This window comes from Orcinus orca, chromosome 13 (genome assembly GCF_937001465.1).
Source record: "Orcinus orca chromosome 13, mOrcOrc1.1, whole genome shotgun sequence".
Classification (NCBI taxonomy): Eukaryota; Metazoa; Chordata; class Mammalia; order Artiodactyla; family Delphinidae; genus Orcinus; species Orcinus orca.
In genome coordinates, this window is record NC_064571.1 from 27,465,669 (window position 1) to 27,484,247 (window position 18,579).

At 47.2% G+C, this 18,579-nt stretch overlaps 2 protein-coding genes and 1 long non-coding RNA gene across 24 annotated transcripts in view; 1 reads left to right on the top strand and 2 right to left on the bottom strand.

Moving 5' to 3' along the window:
* The window catches only part of LOC117199207 (uncharacterized), a 1,082,321-nt gene that overhangs the window by 175,195 nt on the left and 888,547 nt on the right, over positions 1-18,579 (top strand). The gene's annotated exons all lie outside the window — the stretch shown is intronic.
* The window catches only part of LOC125960856 (uncharacterized), a 229,726-nt gene that overhangs the window by 69,640 nt on the left and 141,507 nt on the right, over positions 1-18,579 (bottom strand). The window lies entirely within an intron of this gene.
* LOC125960839 (uncharacterized) overlaps positions 921-18,579 on the bottom strand; it is a 254,745-nt gene continuing 237,086 nt past the window's right edge. Inside the window, 1 exon segment of the mRNA XM_049696124.1 lies at positions 921-6,567. Within this exon segment, the coding sequence (XP_049552081.1) occupies positions 1,059-6,146 (5,088 nt within the window). The 5' untranslated portion in view covers positions 6,147-6,567 and the 3' untranslated portion in view covers positions 921-1,058.

The window sequence follows — 18,579 nt, forward strand, 5'->3', positions numbered from 1 at the left end:
GGAGGTGTTCCTACACAAGTACCATTTCCAAAAACCGAAGACAGAGTTAATTTACTGTTCCCTTCCTGTTTCCATCGACAATGGTCCGGGGAGCTGACATTAGTATAATTAGAACTATATCCTATAGCATCATAATAAGGGGGAGGGGCAGCATAACAGAGCCAACATGATTTTGTAGCCTCCGGGTTTGTAGCATTAAGGACCGTAAAAGCTGCCTGCACCAAAGAAAGCATTCTATCCTGGCGGGTTCCGGGCTTAATCGTTGTCTCTTTCAGCCCAGAGGTCCCGTTATTTTTAGGGGCTGGGGGTAACAGGGGGGGGCCAAGTACAGGGTTTGGGGGTAACGGGGGGGCCAAGTACAGGGTTTGGGCCTATCGACACAGGAGCGGGAGTCTCAATTTTTAGCTTAAGGGTCATCAATATTCCCGAATCATATCCATTCTTGTAAAATCTAATGCCCCATGAATGGCCACTTATCCATTCTTTATCCCTTTTTCCAGGATTACTAAAGGAAATTTTGAGGGGCTGGCACCATCCTGAACATTCAGGGGCGACGGGTTGGGGACCCCTATAAGAAGTATGAGTATAGTTGGCTGTTACTGTAATAAAATCCCAAGTTGAGGTGGGTCTCCAATAAGTATCTCCTGTGGTTTCACATCCCCAGTTTTGGCAATAAAAATTTTCAGTTCCCCCACATTTATAATTCAGGGATCGGGGGCGATGGAACCCGGGGCATACATAGAAGGAGAGCGTTCTGAGCCAACTTCTTCGGACCTGATTTTTACAACCCTCTCCAGAGTAATCAGCTCTAGTTAGAAGTTCGGACGGAGCATTATGCTGATCATAATAACCCTCTAGATCCCAATAGGGAGCTCCTATGGCCAGTTTACAGACATCAGGAAAAAGGTCTGGCCACCAGGTCCAGGGAGGTGCAGTATGGCTAATGGACCAAGTTACACCTCCAGTTTGAGAAATTACCTGCCAAGTTAGACGTTGGGGCAGGTGAGGGCTAAAATCACTTACAGTCAATAAAGGCAGTAAAATCAAAATTATAAGTCTTAGGTTCGTAGAAGCTTGAGTTTGAGCGGGTTGTCGGTTCTTTGGGCCCACCATCCTGATGATGCCGTCGCTGGTGCAGCTTTCACGTGTGAAGCATGAATCCAGGCAGCGATGCCGTCCACTTTTATGGCCGTTGGGGTGGTGAGGAGGACGGTGTATGGTCCTTTCCATCGAGGTTCCAACGTCTGGGTTCGATGCCGACGGACGTACACGGAGTCTCCGACTTGGAAAAGATGAGTTTCTCCTGGTGTTCCCGGTTGGTAGGCCTCGGCGAGTTGGGACCATATCTCCTTTTGGACCAGTTGGAGTCCCAATAGCCTAGCATACAAGTCAGTGTTATTTTGACAGTCTGGTTTTATTTCTTCTCCTAAGGTGAGAAGGGGAGGTGGGGCCCCGTATAGCACCTCAAAAGGAGTAAGATGGTACCGGGAAGGTGTATTCCTAACCCGGAACAGGGCTAAAGGAAGGAGCACCGTCCAATCTGTACTGCCAGTCTCCAAGGACAATTTAGTTAGGGTCTCTTTTAGAGTTCTATTCATTCTTTCTACCTGACCTGAACTCTGGGGTCTATATGCACAATGTAATTTCCAATCAGTCCCCAAATATCTGGCCACATCCTGACTTACCTGGGCGACGAAGGCCGGACCATTGTCGGACCCTATTACCTTTGGTGCCCCAAATCGAGGAAAAATTTCTTCTAGGATCTTTTTGGCTACCACAGCAGCTGTTTCTTTCTTCGTTGGGAAGGCTTCTATCCATCCTGAAAAAGTATCTATAAAAACCAGGAGGTATTTATTACCGTACCTTCCAGGACGTACTTCGGTAAAGTCCACCTCCCAGTAAGTTCCTGGGTGGTCTCCCCTGAGCCTTTTTCCAGTTTCAAGTTTTCCCCTGTGAGCATTTACCTGTTGACATGGAACACATTCCTGTCCAATTTGTTCAGCTAATTTTGTCAATCCAGGGGTTCCGTACCCGGTTTTATGTAACAGGGATATCATTTTTTTAGTCCCCAGGTGTGTCCATCTATGAATCTGTGGTAACATGGATTCTGCTTGCTGAGGGGACAAAGATCCTTTGGTTGTGGTCGGGATGATTTCCTCGTCGCTGCCTGGTTTTTCAGGAACTTTATCTGACAGTCCTAAAATGACTTCTCCCGATGCCATTTCTCGGGCCACCTTGTCAGCCATATTATTACCCCTAGTTATTGGGGTATTGTCTTTCTGGTGTCCAGGGCAGTGAATGATGCTAACTTTAGTGGGAAGCATAAGTGCAACCAATAGAGCCACAATTTCGTCTTTGTTTTTAATTTCTCTGCCACTTGAGGTTAGCAACCCTCTCTGTTGGTAGATGGTACCGTGGATATGAGCGGTAGCAAATGCATATCTACTGTCCGTGTAGATGTTTACCTTTTTATTCTCTGCCATCTCCAGTGCCCTTGTCATGGCAATTAATTCAGCTCGTTGGGCTGAGGTCCCTTGTGGTAGCGCAGCTGCCCAGATGACTTGTTTTCCGTCTACCACGGCTGCCCCAGCCCGACGCTTACCTCCTTCCAGGAAACTGCTCCCATCAGTAAACCAAGTAAAATCAGCATCAGGAAGGGGTAGGTCCGTCAGATCTGGTCTACTACCGTGTGCTGCAGCCAACACTTCCTGACAATCATGGATGATGGTGGAGCCTTCTAAATCGGGATCAGGTAGCAAGGTAGCTGGATTGAGTCCTGTGGCTGGAGCAAACTTGATGCGATCTGAGTTTAGCAACAGGGTTTGGTAATGGGTCATCCTGGCATTAGTTAGCCACCTATCCGGTGGTTGACGGATTACATTCTCCAGGGCATGAGGAGCTGTTATCGTTAGATTTTGTCCTAAAGTTAGTTTGTCAGCATCTTTGACCAGAACGGCTACTGCAGCGATTATCTTTAAACAGGTGGGCCATCCTGATACCACAGGGTCCATTTTTTTTGACAAATAAGCAACTGGGCGATTCCAGGGACCCAATTTCTGAGTCAATACTCCTTTTGCAATGCCCTTATTTTCGGCCACATATAAATGAAAAGGTTTGGTTACATCTGGCAGTCCTAGGGCTGGAGCTGAAAGTAAAGCTCGTTTGATTTGGTCAAAAGCCTGTTGTTCCTTATCGCCCCAAACGAAAGGAGTGCTGTTTTTGGTTAGGGGGTACAATGGGGCTGTCAGCTTGGCAAACCCTGGAATCCATAGTCTACAGAATCCGGCCATCCCCAAAAATTCTCTAACCTGCCTGGCGTTTTTGGGAGCCGGAATTTGGGCCACCGTATCCTTTCTGCTCTCCGTGAGCCATCTTTGTCCCCCTTTTAACAGGTACCCCAGGTAACTGACCTGTTGTTGGCATATTTGTGCTTTCTTGGCTGAAGCTCTATATCCCAGGGTTCTGAGCTCTGTTAACAGTTTTTCAGTTCCCTTGATACAATCTTCCTGGGTTTCAGCAGCTAATAAGATGTCATCAACATATTGAAGTAGCGTTACCTGTGGATTTGATTCTCTATATAACGCTAAGTCCTGATGAAGAGCTTCATCGAAGATGGTAGGGGAGTTCTTAAATTCCTGAGGTAAACAAGTCCATGTCAGTTGGCCAGATATTCCTGATGCTGGGTCCTTCCATTCGAAGGCAAAGTAAGGCTGGCTGAGGGGAGAAAGTCTTAGACAGAAAAAAGCATCTTTAAGGTCCAAAACAGTATACCATGTATGTTGGGGCGGAAGAGTGCTTAAGAGATTATAAGGATTTGGTACTGTGGGGTGGAGGTCCGCCACTCGTTTATTTACCTCACGCAGGTCTTGCACTGGTTGGTAATCATTAGTTCCCGGTTTCTTAACTGGCAAAAGAGGGGTATTCCACGTGGATTGACATCTTACCAGCATGCCCAATTCCAGCAACCTCTGTATGTGAGGACGGATGCCGTCTTTGGCTTCCTTACTCATGGGGTATTGACGAACCGTTATTGGGGTGGCAGTTGCCTTGAGTTCCACTAGTACTGGGGGCCGATTTTTAGCCATCCCCATACCAGCGGTTTCTGTCCAGGCTTGCGGGAACCGAGTTACCCAATCTGTGACATTAACCCGTAGAGATGAAGGTTTTTCATATAATTTATATTCATCTTCCAATCTCATAGTCAATATTTGGAGTAATCTTCCCTTATTGTCAGTTATGGTGGGACCTTCTGGTTGGAAGTGAATTTGAGCCCTCACTTTGGAGAGCAAGTCTCTTCCCAGCAAAGGATAGGGGCATTCTGGAATAATCAAAAATGAATGGGTTACTCGTCCAATCCCAAGATCTACTGTCCTTCGTGTGGTCCATGAATATTGTTTATTCCCAGTGGCTCCTTGTACCCATGACCTTTTAGCTGAGATAGGACCTTTTGAGTGGAGAAGGACGGAGTGCTGGGCTCCAGTATCCACCAAAAATTGAACAGGTTCCCCCTCCACTTTAAGAGTTACCTGGGGCTCGGGGAGAGGGTTCGAGCCCTGACTTTCCTAGTCTTCTTCTTCCAATGTTAAGATTTTGTTTCTGGTTGGCCTTCCTCCATTCTTTTTCTTAGGGCATTCTCTCGCCCAATGTCCTTTTTCTTTACAGTAGGCACATTGGTCCTTGTCTAATGGCCGCCTTCTGTCTGCCGTTCGCCCTTCCTGCCTATTTCTATCCCCTATATTTCTTCCTCCAACCACAGTGGCCAGTATCTTACTTAAATTCCTCTCCTGTCTCTTATCCCGTCTTATTTCACGGGCTTCCTGCTCTTTCTGCTTTCTTTCTTCCTTCTCTTCCTCTGTTTCTCTTTTGTTATATACTTTATCTACCTCTTTTACTAACTCCTGAAGCGAAAATCCCTGCAAGCCATCTAGCCTCTGTAATTTTTTTTTAATATCAGGGGCCGCTTGATCTATGAAAGCCATTGCTATAGTAGCCCTATGTTCCTCCGAAGTTGGATCATAAGGGGTAAAGCGTCTAAAGGCTTCCATTAAACGTTCCAGGAACACAGTTGGTGATTCCTGGGGCCCTTGAGTGACTTCCCTTACCTTAGCCAAATTAGTGGGCCGTCTGGCTGCTCCATGGAGACCCACCACCAGAGCCTGGCGATACATTTTCAGGCGCTCCCTACCTTCCGGGGCATTGAAATCCCAGTTTGGCCTGACGAGTGGGAAACCAACATCAATCTCGTTAGGCAGCTGGGTAGGTTGCCCATTGGCACCTAATACATTTTTTCTGGCTTCTAAAAGAACCCGTTGCCTCTCCTCAGTCGTTAGGAGAGTCTGAAGCAGCTGCTGACAATCATCCCATGTGGGCTGGTGGGAGAAAACAAGAGATTCTATTAAAGCGGTAAGGGCCTGTGGATTTTCGGAAAAAGTTGGGTTATGCATTTTCCAATTATAAAGATCTGCAGAGGAAAAGGGCCAATATTGGAGAGGTCTATTCCCTTGGCCATCGGGGGGGCCATATTCTCTAAGAGGTAGGGCAGTGGAGTCCGGGGAGATAGCCCTCCGGCTCCTAGTGCCCGCTGAGGGACCCCTTTCTTCTTCCATCATGGATGGTCCCCTTGGTGCTGAGGGCAGTGGAGCTGGGGGTCCTCTAGGTGGTAGGGGATTTGGGGCCGGAGGATAAGGGGGTGGGGAATCCAAAAGAAGCAAATCGGACTGCGGGTCAGGATAAATCGCTTTCGGTGGATCTGGGGCGCCGGGTAGCTTTTCCGTGTTGGGGTTTTTCTTTAGGGCTAATATCTCTGACGCTGCTGATGTGTGCGCGGACGTGCCTGTTGAGGAAACAAAGGGCCGGACCCACGGAGGTGGGGAGAGAATTAAATCTTCCCAGACCAAGACGTATGGTACTTGGTCTGGATGTCCGTGGGGTCCTATATTAAATATCTTAGACTTCAGCAGCCTAATCTTGTCTAATGAATAGGATCCTTCAGGGGGCCATCCTATCTGAAATGTTGGCCATTCAGAGGCACACAAAGTCTGCCACTTTCCTTTCTTTACCTCTACCGAAAAATTATGGGCTCTGGCCCGAACTTCGGTCCAATGGCTTAGGGTAAGGGAAAGAGGAGTCGTCATACTTTGTCCCATTGTCGTCCGTCAGAGAAGAAGAATAGACCACAATACAGAAACAGTTAAAACTCCACGAAACACATATACGTATGGGCCGCCGCGAGCTCGCTTCAAAACCGAAACCTCTTCAGATGGCAGTTATCACAAAGGGAACTGCCGAAACCGAGTGAAGGGGAGACAGAGTTTGCCTCTCCTTCCAGATGAGCCACCAGGGCGTCCCCTAGGGCTCATGGACGCCGGCTATTAGCACGTCTGCCTAGCCAGAGGTCCGATACAGATTCCATAATAAGCCGATTCTTACAGCTTTCCTCCGATAATGGCCCACAAAGAACAAGGGACAAACAGACAATCAAGCTCGAGCTTACCTGGTACCTCCAACTCCCGATGTTCTTGTGGTCCGGGGCGAGTGGAATCCCGGACGAGCCCCCAAATGTTAGACCTTCGCGGTCTCCTAGGAGTTTCGACTCGCCCAGGAAACAACAAGAGTCGGAAGCCGATGCAAAACGCAAGAGGTTTATTGAAGGCCGGTGCACCGGGGTTCCTTGGTCCTCACGCAGGAGGTCGAAGAAGGAACCCCCCCAGGGCGTGAACATGCATTTTTATAGGTCTCAACTTCCTGTTATGCAAAGTGTGGATTCAATTGTGATTTTTAATGATAGGTTCTTAGCTTCTGTTCGGACCAGAGAGGGAACCTGTCCCAGGCTTCCTGATTGGTTCTTTGACAGATACCTTTTTTACATTTTGTTTATCTCCCTCCTTCTCGGAAGGGGGCCGGACATCCTGGAAATTCACCCATTGTCTAAGAAGCCCCTATTGTCTGGAGAGTTCTTAATCATTAGCTGGAACAATGTCCCTCGAGTCCCACATTTCCCCCTTTTTCTTGTGACTATTGATTCCAATCATGGAATTTCAATCTTCTGTTCGTAAACTTTGGTACTGTTGTCTTAGCATTAGAACTTGTACAGTACTGATACGTTCTCTAATAAATGCTATCAAGCGATTTAGAATACATGGTCCAAAAGTTAAAATCAACAATAAAACAATAAGAGGTCCCAACAGAGTAGAGATTAAGGTGGTAAACCAGGGGGATTTATCAAACCATGATTGAAACCATCCTTTTTCGTTTTCTCTCTCCCTTTGCCTTTTATCTAAGCGTTCCCTGAGTTTATCCATGGTTTTGGTAATGGTTCCTGAATGATCAATATAAAAGCAACATTCTTCTTTTAGAGCGGCGCATAATCCCCCTTCCTTAAGAAACAGCAAATCTAGGCCTCTTCTATTCTGCAACACCACTTCTGAAAGTGAGGTGAGTGATTCCTTTAGTTGAGTTATGGAACTTTCTAATGCTCGAAGGTCGATGTCTACAGCCTGTCTTAAACTTGCATAATACTGGGGTTGTTGTATGAGGGCTGTGGTTCCTGTTCCTATCCCAGCAGTTATTCCTAGTCCTAGGAGCATGGCCAACGTGAGGGTTATCTTTTTCTTTTTTCTTCCCTCGTATTCATCCAGAAAGGACGAATCTGAATGATAGATAAGTCTAGGAACTAATTGCACTAGTACACAAAAATCAGCTGAAGTGTTGAGAACTTCTAGAGAAACGCAAGGGGTTAGCCCCGTGTTACATGCCCACCATCCATCTTGGGGAGGTACAAGATATCCTGAGCCTGAAGGGAGGCTAAAATCATGACAAAGGTGTCGATGGGACTGGGGAGGTGTTCCTACACAAGTACCATTTCCAAAAACCGAAGACAGAGTTAATTTACTGTTCCCTTCCTGTTTCCATCGACAATGGTCCGGGGAGCTGACATTAGTATAATTAGAACTATATCCTATAGCATCATAATAAGGGGGAGGGGCAGCATAACAGAGCCAACATGATTTTGTAGCCTCCGGGTTTGTAGCATTAAGGACCGTAAAAGCTGCCTGCACCAAAGAAAGCATTCTATCCTGGCGGGTTCCGGGCTTAATCGTTGTCTCTTTCAGCCCAGAGGTCCCGTTATTTTTAGGGGCTGGGGGTAACGGGGGGGGCCAAGTACAGGGTTTGGGGGTAACGGGGGGGGCCAAGTACAGGGTTTGGGCCTATCGACACAGGAGCGGGAGTCTCAATTTTTAGCTTAAGGGTCATCAATATTCCCGAATCATATCCATTCTTGTAAAATCTAATGCCCCATGAATGGCCATTTATCCATTCTTTATCCCTTTTTCCAGGATTACTAAAGGAAATTTTGAGGGGCTGGCACCATCCTGAACATTCAGGGGCGACGGGTTGGGGACCCCTATAAGAAGTATGAGTATAGTTGGCTGTTACTGTAATAAAATCCCAAGTTGAGGTGGGTCTCCAATAAGTATCTCCTGTGGTTTCACATCCCCAGTTTTGGCAATAAAAATTTTCAGTTCCCCCACATTTATAATTCAGGGATCGGGGGTGATGGAACCCGGGGCATACATAGAAGGAGAGGGTTCTGAGCCAACTTCTTCGGACCTGATTTTTACAACCCTCTCCAGAGTAATCAGCTCTAGTTAGAAGTTCGGACGGAGCATTATGCTGATCATAATAACCCTCTAGATCCCAATAGGGAGCTCCTATGGCCAGTTTACAGACATCAGGAAAAAGGTCTGGCCACCAGGTCCAGGGAGGTGCAGTATGGCTAATGGACCAAGTTACACCTCCAGTTTGAGAAATTACCTGCCAAGTTAGACGTTGGGGCAGGTGAGGGCTAAAATCACTTACAGTCAATAAAGGCAGTAAAATCAAAATTATAAGTCTTAGGTTCGTAGAAGCTTGAGTTTGAGCGGGTTGTCGGTTCTTTGGGCCCACCATCCTGATGATGCCGTCGCTGGTGCAGCTTTCACGTGTGAAGCATGAATCCAGGCAGCGATGCCGTCCACTTTTATGGCCGTTGGGGTGGTGAGGAGGACGGTGTATGGTCCTTTCCATCGAGGTTCCAATGTCTGGGTTCGATGCCGACGGACGTACACGGAGTCTCCGACTTGGAAAAGATGAGTTTCTCCTGGTGTTCCCGGTTGGTAGGCCTCGGCGAGTTGGGACCATATCTCCTTTTGGACCAGTTGGAGTCCCAATAGCCTAGCATACAAGTCAGTGTTATTTTGACAGTCTGGTTTTATTTCTTCTCCTAAGGTGAGAAGGGGAGGTGGGGCCCCGTATAGCACCTCAAAAGGAGTAAGATGGTACCGGGAAGGTGTATTCCTAACCCGGAACAGGGCTAAAGGAAGGAGCACCGTCCAATCTGTACTGCCAGTCTCCAAGGACAATTTAGTTAGGGTCTCTTTTAGAGTTCTATTCATTCTTTCTACCTGACCTGAACTCTGGGGTCTATATGCACAATGTAATTTCCAATCAGTCCCCAAATATCTGGCCACATCCTGACTTACCTGGGCGACGAAGACCGGACCATTGTCGGACCCTATTACCTTTGGTGCCCCAAATCGAGGAAAAATTTCTTCTAGGATCTTTTTGGCTACCACAGCAGCTGTTTCTTTCTTCGTTGGGAAGGCTTCTATCCATCCTGAAAAAGTATCTATAAAAACCAGGAGGTATTTATTACCGTACCTTCCAGGACGTACTTCGGTAAAGTCCACCTCCCAGTAAGTTCCTGGGTGGTCTCCCCTGAGCCTTTTTCCAGTTTCAAGTTTTCCCCTGTGAGCATTTACCTGTTGACATGGAACACATTCCTGTACAATTTGTTCAGCTAATTTTGTCAATCCAGGGGTTCCGTACCCGGTTTTATGTAACAGGGATATCATTTTTTTAGTCCCCAGGTGTGTCCATCTATGAATCTGTGGTAACATGGATTCTGCTTGCTGAGGGGACAAAGATCCTTTGGTTGTGGTCGGGATGATTTCCTCGTCGCTGCCTGGTTTTTCAGGAACTTTATCTGACAGTCCTAAAATGACTTCTCCCGATGCCATTTCTCGGGCCACCTTGTCAGCCATATTATTACCCCTAGTTATTGGGGTATTGTCTTTCTGGTGTCCAGGGCAGTGAATGATGCTAACTTTAGTGGGAAGCATAAGTGCAACCAATAGAGCCACAATTTCGTCTTTGTTTTTAATTTCTCTGCCACTTGAGGTTAGCAACCCTCTCTGTTGGTAGATGGTACCGTGGATATGAGCGGTAGCAAATGCATATCTACTGTCCGTGTAGATGTTTACCTTTTTATTCTCTGCCATCTCCAGTGCCCTTGTCATGGCAATTAATTCAGCTCGTTGGGCTGAGGTCCCTTGTGGTAGCGCAGCTGCCCAGATGACTTGTTTTCCGTCTACCACGGCTGCCCCAGCCCGACGCTTACCTCCTTCCAGGAAACTGCTCCCATCAGTAAACCAAGTAAAATCAGCATCAGGAAGGGGTAGGTCCGTCAGATCTGGTCTACTACCGTGTGCTGCAGCCAACACTTCCTGACAATCATGGATGATGGTGGAGCCTTCTAAATCGGGATCAGGTAGCAAGGTAGCTGGATTGAGTCCTGTGGCTGGAGCAAACTTGATGCGATCTGAGTTTAGCAACAGGGTTTGGTAATGGGTCATCCTGGCATTAGTTAGCCACCTATCCGGTGGTTGACGGATTACATTCTCCAGGACATGAGGAGCTGTTATCATTAGATTTTGTCCTAAAGTTAGTTTGTCAGCACCTTTGACCAGAACGGCTACTGCAGCGATTATCTTTAAACAGGTGGGCCATCCTGATACCACAGGGTCCATTTTTTTTGACAAATAAGCAACTGGGCGATTCCAGGGACCCAATTTCTGAGTCAATACTCCTTTTGCAATGCCCTTATTTTCGGCCACATATAAATGAAAAGGTTTGGTTACATCTGGCAGTCCTAGGGCTGGAGCTGAAAGTAAAGCTCGTTTGATTTGGTCAAAAGCCCGTTGTTCCTTATCGCCCCAAACGAAAGGAGTGCTGTTTTTGGTGAGGGGGCACAATGGGGCTGTCAGCTTGGCAAACCCTGGAATCCATAGTCTACAGAATCCGGCCATCCCCCAAAATTCTCTAACCTGCCTGGCGTTTTTGGGAGCCGGAATTTGGGCCACCGTATCCTTTCTGCTCTCCGTGAGCCATCTTTGTCCCCCTTTTAACAGGTACCCCAGGTAACTGACCTGTTGTTGGCATATTTGTGCTTTCTTGGCTGAAGCTCTATATCCCAGGGTTCTGAGCTCTGTTAACAGTTTTTCAGTTCCCTTGATACAATCTTCCTGGGTTTCAGCAGCTAATAAGATGTCATCAACATATTGAAGTAGCGTTACCTGTGGATTTGATTCTCTATATAACGCTAAGTCCTGATGAAGAGCTTCATCGAAGATGGTAGGGGAGTTCTTAAATTCCTGAGGTAAACAAGTCCATGTCAGTTGGCCAGATATTCCTGATGCTGGGTCCTTCCATTCGAAGGCAAAGTAAGGCTGGCTGAGGGGAGAAAGTCTTAGACAGAAAAAAGCATCTTTAAGGTCCAAAACAGTATACCATGTATGTTGGGGCGGAAGAGTGCTTAAGAGATTATAAGGATTTGGTACTGTGGGGTGGAGGTCCACCACTCGTTTATTTACCTCACGCAGGTCTTGCACTGGTTGGTAATCATTAGTTCCCGGTTTCTTAACTGGCAAAAGAGGGGTATTCCACGTGGATTGACATCTTACCAGCATGCCCAATTCCAGCAACCTCTGTATGTGAGGACGGATGCCGTCTTTGGCTTCCTTACTCATGGGTTATTGACGAACCGTTATTGGGGTGGCAGTTGCCTTGAGTTCCACTAGTACTGGGGGCCGATTTTTAGCCATCCCCATACCAGCGGTTTCTGTCCAGGCTTGCGGGAACCGAGTTACCCAATCTGTGACATTAACCCGTAGAGATGAAGGTTTTTCATATAATTTATATTCATCTTCCAATCTCATAGTCAATATTTGGAGTAATCTTCCCTTATTGTCAGTTATGGTGGGACCTTCTGGTTGGAAGTGAATTTGAGCCCCCACTTTGGAGAGCAAGTCTCTTCCCAGCAAAGGATAGGGGCATTCCGGAATAATCAAAAATGAATGGGTTACTCGTCCAATCCCAAGATCTACTGTCCTTCGTGTGGTCCATGAATATTGTTTATTCCCAGTGGCTCCTTGTACCCATGACCTTTTAGCTGAGATAGGACCTTTTGAGTGGAGAAGGACGGAGTGCTGGGCTCCAGTATCCACCAAAAATTGAACAGGTTCCCCCTCCACTTTAAGAGTTACCTGGGGCTCGGGGAGAGGGTTCGAGCCCTGACTTTCCTAGTCTTCTTCTTCCAATGTTAAGATTTTGTTTCTGGTTGGCCTTCCTCCATTCTTTTTCTTAGGGCATTCTCTCGCCCAATGTCCTTTTTCTTTACAGTAGGCACATTGGTCCTTGTCTAATGGCCGCCTTCTGTCTGCCGTTCGCCCTTCCTGCCTATTTCTATCCCCTATATTTCTTCCTCCAACCACAGTGGCCAGTATCTTACTTAAATTCCTCTCCTGTCTCTTATCCCGTCTTATTTCACGGGCTTCCTGCTCTTTCTGCTTTCTTTCTTCCTTCTCTTCCTCTGTTTCTCTTTTGTTATATACTTTATCTGCCTCTTTTACTAACTCCTGAAGCGAAAATCCCTGCAAGCCATCTAGCCTCTGTAATTTTTTTTTAATATCAGGGGCCGCTTGATCTATGAAAGCCATTGCTATAGTAGCCCTATGTTCCTCCGAAGTTGGATCATAAGGGGTAAAGCGTCTAAAGGCTTCCATTAAACGTTCCAGGAACACAGTTGGTGATTCCTGGGGCCCCTGAGTGACTTCCCTTACCTTAGCCAAATTAGTGGGCCGTCTGGCTGCTCCATGGAGACCCACCACCAGAGCCTGGCGATACATTTTCAGGCGCTCCCTACCTTCCGGGGTATTGAAATCCCAGTTTGGCCTGACGAGTGGGAAACCAACATCAATCTCGTTAGGCAGCTGGGTAGGTTGCCCATTGGCACCTAATACATTTTTTCTGGCTTCTAAAAGAACCCGTTGCCTCTCCTCAGTCGTTAGGAGAGTCTGAAGCAGCTGCTGACAATCATCCCATGTGGGCTGGTGGGAGAAAACAAGAGATTCTATTAAAGTGGTAAGGGCCTGTGGATTTTCAGAAAAAGTTGGGTTATGCATTTTCCAATTATAAAGATCTGCAGAGGAAAAGGGCCAATATTGGAGAGGTCTATTCCCTTGGCCATCGGGGGGGCCATATTCTCTAAGAGGTAGGGCAGTGGAGTCCGGGGAGATAGCCCTCCGGCTCCTAGTGCCCGCTGAGGGACCCCTTTCTTCTTCCATCATGGATGGTCCCCTTGGTGCTGAGGGCAGTGGAGCTGGGGGTCCTCTAGGTGGTAGGGGGTTTGGGGCCGGAGGATAAGGGGGTGGGGAATCCAAAAGAAGGAAATCAGACTGCGGGTCAGGATAAATCGCTTTCGGTGGATCTGGGGCGCCGGGTAGCTTTTCCGTGTTGGGGTTTTTCTTTAGGGCTAATATCTCTGACGCCACTGATGTGTGCGTGGACGTGCCTGTTGAGGAAACAAAGGGCCGGACCCACGGAGGTGGGGAGAGAATTAAATCTTCCCAGACCAAGACGTATGGTACTTGGTCTGGATGTCCGTGGGGTCCTATATTAAATATCTTAGACTTCAGCAGCCTAATCTTGTCTAATGAATAGGATCCTTCAGGGGGCCATCCTATCTGAAATGTTGGCCATTCAGAGGCACACAAAGTCTGCCACTTTCCTTTCTTTACCTCTACCGAAAAATTATGGGCTCTGGCCCGAACTTCGGTCCAATGGCTTAGGGTAAGGGAAAGAGGAGTCGTCATACTTTGTCCCATTGTCGTCCGTCAGAGAAGAAGAATAGACCACAATACAGAAACAGTTAAAACTCCACAGTTAAAACACATATACGTATGGGCCGCCGCGAACTCGCTTCAAAACCGAAACCTCTTCAGATGGCAGTTATCACAAAGGGAACTGCCGAAACCGAGTGAAGGGGAGACAGAGTTTGCCTCTCCTTCCAGATGAGCCACCAGGGCGTCCCCTAGGGCTCATGGACGCCGGCTATTAGCACGTCTGCCTAGCCAGAGGTCCGATACAGATTCCATAATAAGCCGATTCTTACAGCTTTCCTCCGATAATGGCCCACAAAGAACAAGGGACAAACAGACAATCAAGCTCGAGCTTACCTGGTACCTCCAACTCCCGATGTTCTTGTGGTCCGGGGCGAGTGGAATCCCGGACGAGCCCCCAAATGTTAGACCTTCGCGGTCTCCTAGGAGTTTCGACTCGCCCAGGAAACAACAAGAGTCGGAAGCCGATGCAAAACGCAAGAGGTTTATTGAAGGCCGGTGCACCGGGGTTCCTTGGTCCTCACGCAGGAGGTCGAAGAAGGAACCCCCCCAGGGCGTGAACATGCATTTTTATAGGTCTCAACTTCCTGTTATGCAAAGTGTGGATTCAATTGTGATTTTTAATGATAGGTTCTTAGCTTCTGTTCGGACCAGAGAGGGAACCTGTCCCAGGCTTCCTGATTGGTTCTTTGACAGATACCTTTTTTACATTTTGTTTATCTCCCTCCTTCTCGGAAGGGGGCCGGACATCCTGGAAATTCACCCATTGTCTAAGAAGCCCCTATTGTCTGGAGAGTTCTTAATCATTAGCTGGAACAATGTCCCTCGAGTCCCACATTTCCCCCTTTTTCTTGTGACTATTGATTCCAATCATGGAATTTCAATCTTCTGTTCGTAAACTTTGGTACTGTTGTCTTAGCATTAGAACTTGTACAGTACTGATACGTTCTCTAATAAATGCTATCAAGCGATTTAGAATACATGGTCCAAAAGTTAAAATCAACAATAAAACAATAAGAGGTCCCAACAGAGTAGAGATTAAGGTGGTAAACCAGGGGGATTTATCAAACCATGATTGAAACCATCCTTTTTCGTTTTCTCTCTCCCTTTGCCTTTTATCTAAGCGTTCCCTGAGTTTATCCATGGTTTTGGTAATGGTTCCTGAATGATCAATATAAAAGCAACATTCTTCTTTTAGAGCGGCGCATAATCCCCCTTCCTTAAGAAACAGCAAATCTAGGCCTCTTCTATTCTGCAACACCACTTCTGAAAGTGAGGTGAGTGATTCCTTTAGTTGAGTTATGGAACTTTCTAATGCTCGAAGGTCGATGTCTACAGCCTGTCTTAAACTTGCATAATACTGGGGTTGTTGTATGAGGGCTGTGGTTCCTGTTCCTATCCCAGCAGTTATTCCTAGTCCCAGGAGCATGGCCAACGTGAGGGTTATCTTTTTCTTTTTTCTTCCCTCGTATTCATCCAGAAAGGACGAATCTGAATGATAGATAAGTCTAGGAACTAATTGCACTAGTACACAAAAATCAGCTGAAGTGTTGAGAACTTCTAGAGAAACGCAAGGGGTTAGCCCCGTGTTACATGCCCACCATCCATCTTGGGGAGGTACAAGATATCCTGAGCCTGAAGGGAGGCTAAAATCATGACAAAGGTGTCGATGGGACTGGGGAGGTGTTCCTACACAAGTACCATTTCCAAAAACCGAAGACAGAGTTAATTTACTGTTCCCTTCCTGTTTCCATCGACAATGGTCCGGGGAGCTGACATTAGTATAATTAGAACTATATCCTATAGCATCATAATAAGGGGGAGGGGCAGCATAACAGAGCCAACATGATTTTGTAGCCTCCGGGTTTGTAGCATTAAGGACCGTAAAAGCTGCCTGCACCAAAGAAAGCATTCTATCCTGGCGGGTTCCGGGCTTAATCGTTGTCTCTTTCAGCCCAGAGGTCCCGTTATTTTTAGGGGCTGGGGGTAACAGGGGGGGGCCAAGTACAGGGTTTGGGGGTAACGGGGGGGGGCCAAGTACAGGGTTTGGGCCTATCGACACAGGAGCGGGAGTCTCAATTTTTAGCTTAAGGGTCATCAATATTCCCAAATCATATCCATTCTTGTAAAATCTAATGCCCCATGAATGGCCATTTATCCATTCTTTATCCCTTTTTCCAGGATTACTAAAGGAAATTTTGAGGGGCTGGCACCATCCTGAACATTCAGGGGCGACGGGTTGGGGACCCCTATAAGAAGTATGAGTATAGTTGGCTGTTACTGTAATAAAATCCCAAGTTGAGGTGGGTCTCCAATAAGTATCTCCTGTGGTTTCACATCCCCAGTTTTGGCAATAAAAATTTTCAGTTCCCCCACATTTATAATTCAGGGATCGGGGGCGATGGAACCCGGGGCATACATAGAAGGAGAGGGTTCTGAGCCAACTTCTTCGGACCTGATTTTTACAACCCTCTCCAGAGTAATCAGCTCTAGTTAGAAGTTCGGACGGAGCATTATGCTGATCATAATAACCCTCTAGATCCCAATAGGGAGCTCCTATGGCCAGTTTACAGACATCAGGAAAAAGGTCTGGCCACCAGGTCCAGGGAGGTGCAGTATGGCTAATGGACCAAGTTACACCTCCAGTTTGAGAAATTACCTGCCAAGTTAGACGTTGGGGCAGGTGAGGGCTAAAATCACTTACAGTCAATAAAGGCAGTAAAATCAAAATTATAAGTCTTAGGTTCGTAGAAGCTTGAGTTTGAGCGGGTTGTCGGTTCTTTGGGCCCACCATCCTGATGATGCCGTCGCTGGTGCAGCTTTCACGTGTGAAGCATGAATCCAGGCAGCGATGCCGTCCACTTTTATGGCCGTTGGGGTGGTGAGGAGGACGGTGTATGGTCCTTTCCATCGAGGTTCCAATGTCTGGGTTCGATGCCGACGGACGTACACGGAGTCTCCGACTTGGAAAAGATGAGTTTCTCCTGGTGTTCCCGGTTGGTAGGCCTCGGCGAGTTGGGACCATATCTCCTTTTGGACCAGTTGGAGTCCCAATAGCCTAGCATACAAGTCAGTGTTATTTTGACAGTCTGGTTTTATTTCTTCTCCTAAGGTGAGAAGGGGAGGTGGGGCCCCGTATAGCACCTCAAAAGGAGTAAGATGGTACCGGGAAGGTGTATTCCTAACCCGGAACAGGGCTAAAGGAAGGAGCACCGTCCAATCTGTACTGCCAGTCTCCAAGGACAATTTAGTTAGGGTCTCTTTTAGAGTTCTATTCATTCTTTCTACCTGACCTGAACTCTGGGGTCTATATGCACAATGTAATTTCCAATCAGTCCCCAAATATCTGGCCACATCCTGACTTACCTGGGCGACGAAGACCGGACCATTGTCGGACCCTATTACCTTTGGTGCCCCAAATCGAGGAAAAATTTCTTCTAGGATCTTTTTGGCTACCACAGCAGCTGTTTCTTTCTTCGTTGGGAAGGCTTCTATCCATCCTGAAAAAGTATCTATAAAAACCAGGAGGTATTTATTACCGTACCTTCCAGGACGTACTTCGGTAAAGTCCACCTCCCAGTAAGTTCCTGGGTGGTCTCCCCTGAGCCTTTTTCCAGTTTCAAGTTTTCCCCTGTGAGCATTTACCTGTTGACATGGAACACATTCCTGTACAATTTGTTCAGCTAATTTTGTCAATCCAGGGGTTCCGTACCCGGTTTTATGTAACAGGGATATCATTTTTTTAGTCCCCAGGTGTGTCCATCTATGAATCTGTGGTAACATGGATTCTGCTTGCTGAGGGGACAAAGATCCTTTGGTTGTGGTCGGGATGATTTCCTCGTCGCTGCCTGGTTTTTCAGGAACTTTATCTGACAGTCCTAAAATGACTTCTCCCGATGCCATTTCTCGGGCCACCTTGTCAGCCATATTATTACCCCTAGTTATTGGGGTATTGTCTTTCTGGTGTCCAGGGCAGTGAATGATGCTAACTTTAGTGGGAAGCATAAGTGCAACCAATAGAGCCACAATTTCGTCTTTGTTTTTAATTTCTCTGCCACTTGAGGTTAGCAACCCTCTCTGTTGGTAGATGGTACCGTGGATATGAGCGGTAGCAAATGCATATCTACTGTCCGTGTAGATGTTTACCTTTTTATTCTCTGCCATCTCCAGTGCCCTTGTCATGGCAATTAATTCAGCTCGTTGGGCTGAGGTCCCTTGTGGTAGCGCAGCTGCCCAGATGACTTGTTTTCCGTCTACCACGGCTGCCCCAGCCCGACGCTTACCTCCTTCCAGGAAACTGCTCCCATCAGTAAACCAAGTAAAATCAGCATCAGGAAGGGGTAGGTCCGTCAGATCTGGTCTACTACCGTGTGCTGCAGCCAACACTTCCTGACAATCATGGATGATGGTGGAGCCTTCTAAATCGGGATCAGGTAGCAAGGTAGCTGGATTGAGTCCTGTGGCTGGAGCAAACTTGATGCGATCTGAGTTTAGCAACAGGGTTTGGTAATGGGTCATCCTGGCATTAGTTAGCCACCTATCCGGTGGTTGACGGATTACATTCTCCAGGACATGAGGAGCT